Source organism: Polypterus senegalus, chromosome 3 (genome assembly GCF_016835505.1).
Source record: "Polypterus senegalus isolate Bchr_013 chromosome 3, ASM1683550v1, whole genome shotgun sequence".
Classification (NCBI taxonomy): domain Eukaryota; kingdom Metazoa; phylum Chordata; class Cladistia; order Polypteriformes; family Polypteridae; genus Polypterus; species Polypterus senegalus.
Genome location: NC_053156.1, coordinates 141,826,873 through 141,840,570, shown reverse-complemented (window position 1 = coordinate 141,840,570; position 13,698 = coordinate 141,826,873). Strand labels below are relative to the sequence as shown.

Below are 13,698 nucleotides of genomic sequence, written 5' to 3'. Positions count from 1 at the left end.
AATCAGTCCAGCATACTGCAGTTGGGAGATGCTTCCCTAGCCCTTTGAGTCACTTAAAAAACCCAGTGAGACTGGATTAAAAAGTATTCTCTTTGGCGATCGTTTCTTTGAATTTTTTGGTTTTAAAGACCTCGTTATTTCTGACTTTAGACTCTGATTCAGCATTTTCTCTTTGTTTACATGGAACATAGGATTGCTTTCTGGTTACAAAGCTTGCAAATCTCTCACTACACTCTTTCTTCTTTGATCTTACGGAGGCTCGACCGCATAGTTTTTGGCATTGGCACTATGAAGAAGACACGATCATGTTCACAGTTAGTATCACTAGTTTACTGGCTTACATACTGCAGATATGAACCAGGGAAAAACTTAGGCTTAGGACAGAAAACTCATGCATGAACTACTATAGCATCAGTATTCATACCAGTTTTTTACATTTCCCATAAACAAATGCTATAAAATGTAAAGCCACAAAGGCACATTAATACAGTGGATAGTAGGTGAACTTGATTTAAGGAGCTTAAAGAGATAATAATGCAGGTTCTCAAATTTTATTTTTATGAAACATGAAATGTACAGCATAAATTAATGAGTTATCTCTGCTTGTGCAGGTTGATCTCTGAGATCCACATCAGTATAAGAGAAGGAGACGCGTGTCCTATGCATACATAATTAGCCATGTGGAAAATGAAAACAAAACTCGAAGGAGCCTGACCACCCCAAACAACACAGGAGACTCTATGAAATAATAATAAAAACGATTTACTACTATTTACAAGATGTTTCTATCTTTTTGATAGCAGAAAAAGCGTAAAGCATCCGCACAGTTTGGAGAGCCTTTAGCATGACTTCAAAAAACCAGCGGCTTCAATCATGACATGCCACTTTGAATTTTCTGCTTTTAAAAGACTAGGGGGCTCTGCCCCCTGCTCGCTTCGCTCGCCCACCCCCGGGTTTTGTTTACCGAATATACAATTTAAAAAGATTGTCAGTTTCATGGGAATTGCTACATACTGTATGCATTATTTTCACCTTTATTTTAAAACTTTTGTAAAAACAATACTTTATTTCCGTCCCCAGACGTGGTTACATCTGTTTCTCGTAGGACGTATAATGCTACTCGCGTTGTGAAGTGGGTATGACTGAACTCACGCTAAGGAGATGCCGTCGGATCAATCTGCTGTCTTTCTGCTGCTGGTGAGTTGCCTGTTCTGCTTGTCTCGCTGCCCGATCATTTCAAAGCTTGTACAGCAGCTGTCCTTTTGCCACTTCGCATCTGTGTCGCTTGTGTTGTGAAGTGGGTGGGGCGGTGGAGGAGAGGGTTAGTTTGGCTGAACACACGCTAAGGAGAAGCATTCAGATCATCAGCAGGCTTTTTCCTGCTGGCGAGCTAGGTGTTTTCCTTATCTCTTTTCGTTGTTTTAAGAACTGGGAGCACATGAAGCATGTCCGCCAACAGCAATCCAACAACTGCTAGGTTAGATGTCCGCAGACTTGTTTTAAATGATGTCTCACTGCCTTGTCTCGCGTGACATTGTAAACACAATACTTGTCCTTTATTTCCGGCCCCGCTCATGGTTAAATCTCTTTCTCAGGACATATAATGCTGCTCGTGTTGTCGGGGGGTTTGGCTGAACGCATGCTAAGGAGGTGCCATTGTGCTGCTATCAGTCTTCTGTGCTGTACTCCGCCTCTCTCAATCGGACCTAACAAAAACTTAAAACAAAAAAGGCTTCAACATGGCTGGGATGCTACAATACTTTCGAAATTTACTGCTTTCATATTCTTTACCTCTCTCTGCAGGTGTATCGCACCATCGTTTGTATGAGCCTTTCGAATTCCACTGCTTTCATAATCTCTTATCTGCCGTTATTCTCTCCAACGCTTTTGGGTCTATTTTCTCCGTGCTGCTTTCTTCTTCTTTCATTGACGTTTCATCTAGAACGCATTGTCCTTATATACTTTACATGTGATGATAGCACAGGATCTGTGTGTGCTACGTGCTTTACACGACTGAGTGTTATTTGACATTGTTTGCGTCTCACAAGTGTCTTCGGAGAACTTCTGAGAAGATCACGTATCGTTGCCCTGGTTTTCCTTTCCAGGATTTTTTTTTATAATAAACAGACCTACATATTTTTTCTGACTTTCGACTAAGATTTTGGTATTTTCATATTGTTTTTACAAAATATATGATTGCACATCTCTGACTACATTATTTCTTCTGTGATCTCAAGGAGGCACTGCTACCACAAACATCAGGTCACCTTTTTGGCCACAATATTCAATGCAGTATAGTTGGCAGACATTTCCCAAGTCCTCAGGGACACTTTAAAGATGATTGCACCATTATCATCCAATCAAATCTAGTTGAGATAGCCCTTCCCCATTGACTTAAATGCATTTTGCAGTGTTTGGTGTTATTCACGAACACTTCTGTGATTTCTGCAAAATTCAACACGAAGCGAACCCCATGGAGTTCGCTCATCACTACTCATGATGCAACATACAATTCTCACTAATCCCGCTTTAAATGTTTTGTTAAATTGGAGACTACAATTTTAAAAGGGCCAAATATAAAAATCTTCTGAAAAGCATGAAGTGTTGGAATCTAAATACAATAGTTAATATATAAAATGTAGGAATAGTCAACAATAATAGTTTTCCAAAATTAAGTAGATATAATGCACAGGGCTTTAATTTTATAACCCAGCTTTAGAGTGTTTTATAAGAATGTCTCTCAGAAAGTTACAGGAATATTCTGCTTGGTATCAACCATATTTTTCACTATATCAAATAATGTAGCATTCTACCTTGGTTCAGTACACTAACAAAAATACTTGTTGGACAAACTTAATTCTGTTATGTGTAAAAATTTCATGTAAATGACCTGAGTAATCTCCAACTTCAAATGACTGGGTGGAGATTGGCAAAAAATCTGTAAAATCTTTACAAATTGGATGGCACCTAAAACATTCGAGAAAATATCTAAAAAAAAAAAAAAAAAAAAAAACATGATTTGATAACAATGCTGTGAGGCATCATAACAAAAATGGTGATTCTGGGTGGCATGGTGGCTCAATGGTAGCACTACTGCCTTGCAGTAAGTAGAGCAGGGTTCATTTCCCAGGTGTTCTCTGTGTGGAGTTTGCATGTTCTCTCTGTGTCTACATAGCTTTTCTCCCACATACCAAACATATGCTGGTTAGGCAAACTGATGTTACTAAATGGAATTACCATTAGTTTTACTGAATCAGCCTGCATTCCAGGCGTTATCGTTGACACTGGCATGGCATTTAAGATGCACAATACAAAACCATCCAAAACATGTTTTTTTAACCATAACAATGTTGGAAAATTAAGGTGTTTCTAAATATGCAGGATACTGAAAATTATTTCATGCATTATTTCTAGTAGGACTGACTACTGCAATGAGCTATTCACAGGTTGCTCAAATAATTTGTTATACGCCTTTCAGTTAATTCAAAATGTTGCTGGAAGAATTATTACAAGGACAAGAAAAAACAAACACATAACACCAGTTCTCAGGTCTTTACACTGACTCTCAGTAAAGTTTAGGGCAGATTTCAAAATCCCCCTTTTAACATATAAAAAGTCTTAAATAGCCAAGGCCCTGCTTACTTATATAAACTAAGCATTACTTACAAACCAGAGCCCACATTAAGATCAAGATGCAAGCCTGATTATGATGAGGTTAAACCTTTAGTTACAGGGACCCAACGCTGTGCTACCATAAGATGTGCCCCTTCAGCCCCAGTTTCTAAATCCAGGCTGAAGACTCACAACTTCAGTTTAGCATACCCTGAATAGAGCTGCTGATTAGCTGTGCATACTGTATCTTTGTTGTTAGTCATCAGTAGTAAAATATATGTAATATGATATTTACAAGCTATTATTAACCCTCCCCTACTCTGTTTCTCTTGGGATCTTCATGCGGCACTTGGTGCTACTGCTCTTCTGCCAAGTTGTTGGCTTGCCATCTCCAGGACGCTGACTGTGTCTGACTTATTTTGTACAATCTGGCAGTAGATCTACAATTAGCTGATAGAGAGATATTGCTGGTTTTCATCTATGTTAGTTGGTTTCTACTTTATTTTTGATGTATTTGAACAAGTTTGTCTCCTCATATGTAATGTGTGATGTGATGTGATTATTTTTAGTGTATAGGAGCTGAAATGGATAGCTGGGATTCTTACTCAGCCGGGACACCTACATAATGGAAAGACTGGGGAGAGGAGCTTGCATGAGACAATACCTCCCCCAGGATGACAAAGGGCACCTCCCCGGCATGCTACTATGCCACAGGTTTGCATCATGGAATCTCAACCCTGCTGGGGCTATCGCACACTGCCAGGGGGCACATGAAGAATGGCTGTGCCCTCCTCTGCAGGGCTGCCACCAAACCAGGAAGTCCAGCCAGAAGGAGATCGTGGAACACCTGGAGGACTTCCAGGTGGCTCTATAAAAGGGACCAGCTGTCACAACTCAGGAAGCCAGAGTCAGGAGGAGGTGGACGAAGTTTGTTGGAGGAAGAGTGGAGGTGAGAGAAGGAAAGGAAAAGAAAGAAAAACAGGACAGTGTATTGGTGTTTTGTACTGTACTGTGCTGTGTAGTGGGGAGCAAAGGAAAAGAGCTTCCCCACTTAAAATAAACAGGTGCTTTGTGGCAAGACTGGGCTCTGTGTCTGTTGTGTCCAGGGGCCTCATGTATAAACGGTGCATATGCACAGAAATGTTGCATAAGAACGTTTCCACATTCAAATCGCGATGTATAAAACCTAAACTTGGCGTAAAGCCACGCACATTTCCACGGTACCTCATACCCTGTAGGTACGCAAGTTCTCCGCTCGGCTTTGCAGACTTAGATCCACATTCCTGACGCGGCTTTATAAACACACTGAAACTAACTGCATATTGTTTATTAGTGTAATGCATCTGATTGTAATTAACCTGTAACAATATAATGGTCCAGGGAATAGCCATAGTATTCCAAATACCATAACTGCTTTAGCATTGTTACTCTCACTGCACCTTCTTTTTCTTCTATCAGCTGCTACCGTTAAGGGTTGCCACAGCGGATCATCTTTTTCCATATTACTCTCACTGCACCACTCTGAGTATTTTTTATCACTGTATCTGAGTGGGGAATCACAGCAGCAGCTGATCGGAAAGAGAATTATAGGTATACAGCATCAAGCACACGCTGCCTCAGCCACGGCAAAACGTTTCAAAGCCTATCCTGTACGGACCTCGCAGTTCAGAAACAGTTTCATCCCAAGAACTATAAATGCACTCAATCAATTGCTCTTTGTAGAACTGTTTGTACTTATAAGTACAATTACCCCACTGTAAACTTGCACTAGTTATAATATTACACAACCTATGCCACTTTATAAAGCGCGTATTTACATATGATGAAGATATCATTTTTAAGATGAAATGCAGCAAAATATGTTATTATATTATACAGATAAAACTTTAACTTCAATTAAATAATCTGTGTTGTTAGTAATTAAACATGTGAGGACACGGTGCTGCAGCGCTAGCAAGTTCACGTATTGTTCCTGCCTTGCGCTGTATATTTGCTAAGGCTGGCACGACACTAGAAGGATAGACGGACAGAATAATTAAACTGTACCATGAAGATATTTCAATGTTACTTAAAAGTTTTGAAGAATCATCATTGTAAGCTTACAGATGGCTTAACGTCTATTACAGAGATAATTGTGTGGCGATTGGGTATTTGGAGAAAGAAAAGTAAGGACAGGAATTGGAGGTTAGTATGTTTGAAAGAGACAGTACGGCCACAATAAATTATTTCATCGAAGGTCGCACATGGTGCAGCAGCATCTTGTGTGAGACATGAACAATCACTGCGCCACCGTGTTACCATGTTTAATAACATGCTTTCATTCTAATCATCATGAAAACAATATCACGTATACATCTCAGCTTTTTAATTATTCAGAGAGCTGTAATATCACGAATGTAATGGATTCTGTGTCCTGTCGGAGAAAGAGAAAGAACGGAAGCACGTAGTGATTCACATGGAGCACATAGAAGATCAAATACAAAATAAAGCATTTAACATGCTACTTTAGTTACGATGGGATTTGAGAAACTAGTAAATTAAACAATTTTAAGATGAAGTTTATGATGTTCTACTTTAATGACAAAATAAACTACGTGATTAAAGTGGAAATTTCGAGATTGAAGTTGACATTTCGTGCTTTTTCCCCACTGTGTGCCTTTTTTTTTCTCTGTACCCTAATAAGCTTTCATATGACACTCAGACGGCAGGCTACAACTCGCCTTTTCACGGCGACTTTGATATGTGACTTCTTTTTTATTTCGGGCACTGTGCAACTTTGTGAACTTGAGCTTTCAAGTTTCTCCAACACGCTTTGTCACTCGATCGACTTCCTTTTGCTGATTATACCACTTTTTAAATCAACAAATATTACATTTTTCTTTTGCCTCCACTTGATATTCGCTGAAATTCTTATATTTTCCCCCGTGCTTTTTACAGAACGCTGAGCTTAAGGGCTATTTATATTGATTTGCATATTCAAAGAGCGTAATTCTGGGAGGAATTGGGGCAGGACAGCAGGCGTGTGCACGTGCGTTACTTATCATGCAAACCGGGATTTATGTAGTGGAAGAACATGGAAGTTGGGGTACGCACAGATTCCTGCATCTGGATTTTTCTGTACGTAAGCACATTTCGGCTTTTGTGCTTACGTCATGTTATAGTGCGAATTTTACGCACTGCGTTATACATGAGGCCCCGGTTGGGAAGCTGTATGCACCCAGGTAGTTCAAAGAGCAACAAAATAAAAATAAAAATCATGCACTTCAAAAGCATGTGTAATCTTTGCAGAAAAGTTGCATGATCAATAAGGCTGTTCATGATGGTTATTTACTACAATTTTAAATACCAAACTTGGTAAAGTACATGGTTACTGCCACTATTACGTCCTGTTAATACTGTATTGTTTATAAATAAGAATATTTTGATAACATTGTTACACAGTAATATTTAAAAAAAAAAATCAAACAAAAAGAAATAATGACATCATGGAAAGAAGCATCCACTGCAAAGAATGTTATAATTTTGTAAAGTGGTCTAGTAACAAAACACATCTCTCTATAATAAAAGAAAATCTTGAGACAAAACTATTGCCAAGAGATTTTTTTCAAATCCTGCAAGACGACACTATTGCTAAGAGATTTTTCAAGTCCCGCCCTAATCTCAACCATTTTTCAACCATGCCCACAGTCCTCTCACCTCTCATTTGTGTGAATGCTTTTGTTAGACACAGTTTCTGCACTCTCGGCTCTTATAAATGTTTACGTTTTTATCACTTTAAGTTCCAATAAAAGAAGACTTATGTCCAAATCATATGGAAGAATTTCATCCTGAAGGGTTATCAACAGAAGAATTGAGTACATGGGCAATCCTAGCACCGAGAAAAGATAAAGTCAAACGAATTAACGTGAAAATTGTCGATTGGTTACACATCAATAAAATTTTAACAGACGACAAGAAAGGTAATGTAGTACATCTTCCGCAGATAAAATTAGACACCAAAGGAAATCTTGATATGCCATTCGTATTAAAACATTTACAGTTTCCCATTACAATATCCTTTGCTATGACAATTAACAAATCACAGGGACAAACATTCTGGAAAAACTCGGTTTAAATGTTAGAGAGAAAGAAATGATATTCACTCACATTATACGTTGAACTATCAGGATGCAAGTCCAAACACGGAATCAAAACGAACAATACAAAGCAATTCACAATAGCATCACCAAGGACAATATCATAATTATTTGGAAAAGTTGCATTTACTTCTTTGGATATACTATAAACATGAATTGTTAATAAAATCTTTCATTCTCCTAGTAAGACTAAATTTCATAGTATTGTTTTTCAAAAACATCTTAGAAAATAATCTGCAATTCTGTGTTAATGTGAGAGAACATATAAAGAAATAAAAATATTCTGAAGTGCTTGTGTCTCTCAGGATTAAAGAGAGGGGTCAATATTCACAGAAAATTAGATTATTAATATATTAAAAAACACAATAAACATTACTTAAATAACATAATATGTTATGTAGTTCATTCTCAGCCAAAAATGCTCATTCTAAATGGCAGAAGGCAACCTTATATCAACATTTTACAAAAAATGTAAACTACATCAAACAATGCAGAAAAATTCACTACAATTGTAAATAAATTTGTATGTACTCACATTAAATTTCACTATGTCATAGATTAGATACCGAGGCACTGGCTGTCCATTCACTTTGTCAACAATCATTTCCTAGAAGAGAAGGCAATTGTTAATGATTACATATGTAAGAATAAATTGTAACATTTCCATATCTGTTTAATCTAATTAAGTGTCAGGAATGGACCACCCCCTTTGCAGCATCATTTGTTACAGGACAGGAAATAGCTCCAGACATGGTGCCACTATGTCACTTGGCCCACTCAAGCACACAGTTAAATAGACAAATGCACATACATACTTTTTAGAAAGGGCTTAGAAGGACTAAAATACTTACTTTACATGAACTTTTTTCACTTTGACAACACTGAATTATAACATATACAATATTCCATTCAGAATTTCAATATAGCAATTAAACACATTAAACATCATATTTTGGTTAAAATTATAATTTAACGCCAAAAAAAAGAGTTAAGTTTGTATAAATCCATCCATTTTCCTAATACATTGTCATCTCCCTACAGGTCAATATTAAGGATGTATACAACACACATTAAGAATATATTGTTTAACATTGTAGGTTTTCATATTTAATGCATGTGCACCTGCTTTCAATATTAGGTCACTGACGTTCAGAAGTAACATTGTGGAAACACTCTGGCAGTTTAATTTCTCTTCAATAAATTTCTCAAACCTAATGGCAATTTCTGCATTTAAATGGCTTAATTTATTTATTTATTTAAATTTTATTAATTTTATTGTAATCGTTCCATACAAATCAATCAATTTTTACAATAAAATAGGATTGAAAACTAGTCGACCCCCACCCCTGAGAAAAAGCATGGCCAACGGGGTAAAACTTAAGGTTTTTAAACATACCTAAATTGATGAGTTTAATAGGTCAATAGAGACGAATGGAGAAGAAAAAGAAATGCGGAGATAATTGCTTCCTCTGTGCTTTAAGAGCTTATTCTAAAATATTATTGATTAGATCCTGCCAGGTTTTGAAAAAATTCTGTACAGATCCTCTTAAATGAATATTTGATTTTTTCCAATTTCAAATAGTATAAAACATTGGTTTCCCACTGACTTAAAAGAGGAGAGTTAGGATTCTTCCAGTTTAGCAAAATAAATCTGCGTGCCAAAAGTGTAGTGAATGCAATCACAGTTTGTTTGTCCTTCTCCACTTTAAACCCTTCTGGAAGAACACCAAACACAGCTGTTTATAGGTTAGAGGGATTGTGACACCAAGGCTGTCTTGAAAGGCAATTAAAAGTTTTGGTCCAAAATGATATTAATTTGGTACAGGCCCAAAACATGTGACCCAGTGAGGCTGGGACTAAATTGCAGCATTCGCAGGTTGGATCTTGCCCTGGAAACATTTTGGAAAGTTTTAGGCGAGACAGATGTGCTCGATATATAATGTATAATTATATATATATATAATATATAATTATTCTGAGTTGAATAATTCTATGCTTTGCGCATATGGAGCTCGAGTGAAGTCTATGCATTGCTACTTTCCACTACTTTTCTGATATATTGATAAAGAGATCTTTTTCTCATTGTCCTCTTGGATCTTTGAAAGGGAGAGACTGTAAAATAATTTTATATATTGCAGAGATGGTGTCTAAGTCCTTGAAATTGAGCAATATTTTTTCCAGCATGGACAAGGGTGCAAGATGAGGAAAATCGGTCAGATTCTGTTTCACAAAAGTTTCTAATTTGAAGAAAGTGAAAGAAATGTGTAGCTTGAAAGTTAAATATGGAATGTAATTGTTCATAGGATGCAAAGATGTTGTCTATATAAAGATCTCTAAGCAATTTAATCCCAAATCTTTTCCAGATATTAAAAACTGCATATGAAAACGTACTGAAGTCATCGTGTTTACATACACACACACACACACACACACACACAGAGACATAATTCCCAAAAAAGTGGTATTTTCAAACTCAGGGAGGTCTAAAACGTCAAGATTCATCAAAATCTTGAAATAGAATTTTTGAAGGATTCCAATACTTTTCGAGAAAGTAAAAAGGAAAGAAGTACCATGCAAAAGTTTGGGCACCGCAAGATATTTGAGGTTTTGGATACCTTTAACCAAGGTCCCGACCTTAATCAGCTTGTTAAGTCTATAGCTTGTTCACAGTCATCGTTAGGAAACCCCAAGTGATGCAAATTGCAAAGCTGTATAAATTCTCTGACTCCTCAAACCTCGTTCCCACAATCAGCAGCCACAGGCTATTCTAAACAGCTGTTTCCTCGGTTTGTAAAGTTATTAAGAAATTTTGCCATGGCCCTCACAGTATCCTCAACCTAATCATCACTGAAAATCTTTGATTATATCTCAAAAGAGCAGTGTATGCAAGATAGCCCAAGAATCATACAGAATTAGAAGTTTTTTGCAAGGACAAAAATGGAGAACATACCCCCAAGTAAGAGCTAAAAGACTCTTAGCTGGCTACAAAAAGTGTTTACAAGCTGTGATACTTGCCAAAGGGGGTGTTACTAAGTACTGACCATGTCAGCATGTATCCGAGATGCTAATCTCCCATTTCATCACATCCCAAAGGAACTCTATTAGATTGAGACCTGGTGACTGTGGAGGCCATTTGAGTACAGTGAATTCATTGTCATGTTCAAGAAACCAGTTTGAGATGATCTGAGCTTTGCGACATGACATTATTCTGCTGGAAGTAGCCATCAAAAGATAGGTACACTGCGATAATAAAGGGATAGACATGGTCAGCAACAATACTCAGGTAGGCTGTGACATTTAAACAATGCTCAATTGGTACTAAGGGGCCCAAAGTGTGCTAAGAAAATATCCCCCACACCATTACACCACCACCACCAGCATGAACTATTGAAACAAGTCAGGATGGATCCATGCTTTCATGTTGTTGACACCAAATTCTGACCCTACCATCCAAATGTCGCAGTAGAAATCGAGACTCATCAGAGCAGGCAACGTTTTTTTCAATCTTCTATTGTCCAGTTTTGGTAAGCACGTGCAAATTGTAGCCTCAGCTGCCTGTTCTTAGCAGACAGGAGTGGCACCCAGTGCTTTAAGGTTTGACATGTCGTGCATTTGGGAACTATCTACATGTGACAGAAAGCCTCTATGCAGATCCTACGGTGTGGTGAAGCAAAATGCCGACATACTGATGCATTCGTGGTGCTTTTATAATCAAGCGTCGCATATTCCCGATCGTAATGACACAATACATTTTAAAAGTCTCACATAGCATCTTTTGTGCCGTCTATTATTTTTTATTTTTTTTTTCAACTTTACATCGGCAACATAATGTACAATATACAATTAATTTAGTGAGTCATATCCTTGGACAAGTATGGCGAATTGCAACCTTGTTTCATAAATACCCTACTGCATCCACTGGCGGGCTTTATGTGTTGCATTTACCCCATTATTTGACATCCATTGCACATCCAACCTACCTAGAAGGGGTTTCTCTCTGAATTATCCTTCTCAAGATTTCTTCCTTTTTTTTTTACCCTACTAGGTTTCTTGGAAGTCTTTTCTTGTCTCTATATAGAGTCAAAGCTGGGGGGCCTGTCAAAACAGTGCTTGTTAAAGCTCATTGAGGTACTCCTTGTGTGATTTTGGGCTGTACAAGAAAAAAAATTGTTGTTTCAAATCAAACTCTACTGGGACCACCAAAGTACATTTTTATCATCATATTTGATCATTTCTCAAGGTGTACTCAAATAAGACTGGAAGCAGCAGGCTGTGTGTACTGCAGCTCTCATAAGCCCCAGATTTGATGACGAGTGTTTGAGATGATACACCTTTTAGTGATAAGATTCAGAGATAGGGGTAAATTACAGCATTACAGTATAATACAACAGTGGATCTTGCATTGCTCTTGAAAGCAGTCCTCCAGCATGGTAGAGAGAGAGAGACAGCAGCCAAATTCACAATGCTTGTTTTTCTTGTCAAACCATACTTCATCCCCTATGAGTGAAAGGGATATTGGTACAGAACAGAGGTCTCAACTTCATGAAATGCATGTTTATTTTTCTTAAAAGGAAGTACTGTATAGGATGTTTGTAGACCCAGTCAGGACCAACCGCTAATGGTTTAGTAAGGCATTCAAGAAGAAAATGAAAGAAATACTATCGTTTGAGAAACATATGATGATAACTCAGGAAACAAAAATTAAAGTTTAAATTTGGATAGTTTGCACTGCAGTAACTTTATATTCAGTGCTGGCTCTAGCTTTTTTGCTGCCCTGAGAAAAAGTGAAAATGTCGCACCCAAACAACTTGAGTCTTAACACTAGAATTACAAGAGCTTACGAGAAAGCTCGTAAATCCGGCCCACCTTAAATCCATTCTCATCTCTCCATCAGTGTCTTTTGTCCTGTAGATGTGTCGATAAACAGCAAGCAGCCTGGTATCCCATCCCCCCACCCACCGCTGCAGTTCATTTTGCAAAGAAGTTTCTCAGTACTCAGTGTTTATCTGTGAGTGAAGTGCTGGAGCTTTATAGGGTAAAATAGTACATCATCCCTTGGAATACATACATTTCATGTGTGTTCCGTATCAACAGCAATCTATGTAAAACGTAGTTAACACAGAAACGTTTTTCATGTTTTAGTAATAATTGAAAAAATGTTGACATGAAATGTATAAGGTGTGAAGCCTGAAATACAAATATGAAATAAACACTTTCACAAAAGGTACAAGTATAACAAACAAGTATAACAAAACAAGTGCACTTTTATTCAAGAATTTAACCGAAGAAAAAAGAAGGCAGGTTATGGTAGGCGGTTGATATGACAGCTTGCATGGTGCAATGCAAAGAACTGCTGCCTTCCAATCAAGAGGTCACGGTTACGATATCAGCTGCTTCCCAAATTTATCATTTTCAGTAGTGAGCTGCTCTTATTGTTAATAATAAAGTTAGCAGGTTTTCTTTTTTCAGTTTTATTCTCTCACTCACATTCAAGTTCCCACACACCCCGCGGATCTGACGCTGTTTTCAGATAAAGATGTGGTATAACAAACAAACTTGTTTTGTTACACACCTTCTTTATTTGAAAACCGTCTCACATCATCTGCGCGAATGAGATTGGGAAAACTGTGGACGTGGATGTGAGCGGTGTGCATGACTGAGAATGACTGTGGATGTCAATTTTACTTATCCAGTTTTATTATTGAGTGCTCCTGCTCACGCTGAATTAGTATGCACCTTCTGATCCATGATGTCAAAGCCGCACTGACAAAAAAGAGAGACTTAGGTATATATGACATTTGGAATAATTCATTTTATGACCTGTATTGTACATTTCGGAAAACGCTGCCGCAGTAATGCAACATTATATTAATTTCAATACCTTCATGAGGTTATAGTTAGTGACCGTGTTTGTTTTTTTGTTCTGATCTTGTTGCTGCATGTTGGTATT

At 37.6% G+C, this 13,698-nt stretch overlaps 1 protein-coding gene across 1 annotated transcript in view; it reads right to left on the bottom strand.

Moving 5' to 3' along the window:
- The window catches only part of rngtt (RNA guanylyltransferase and 5'-phosphatase), a 926,738-nt gene that overhangs the window by 666,646 nt on the left and 246,394 nt on the right, over nt 1-13,698 (bottom strand). The window contains exon 10 of the mRNA XM_039748003.1: nt 8,284-8,355. Coding sequence (XP_039603937.1) covers nt 8,284-8,355 — 72 coding nt within the window. The remainder of the gene's footprint in view (nt 1-8,283; nt 8,356-13,698) is intronic.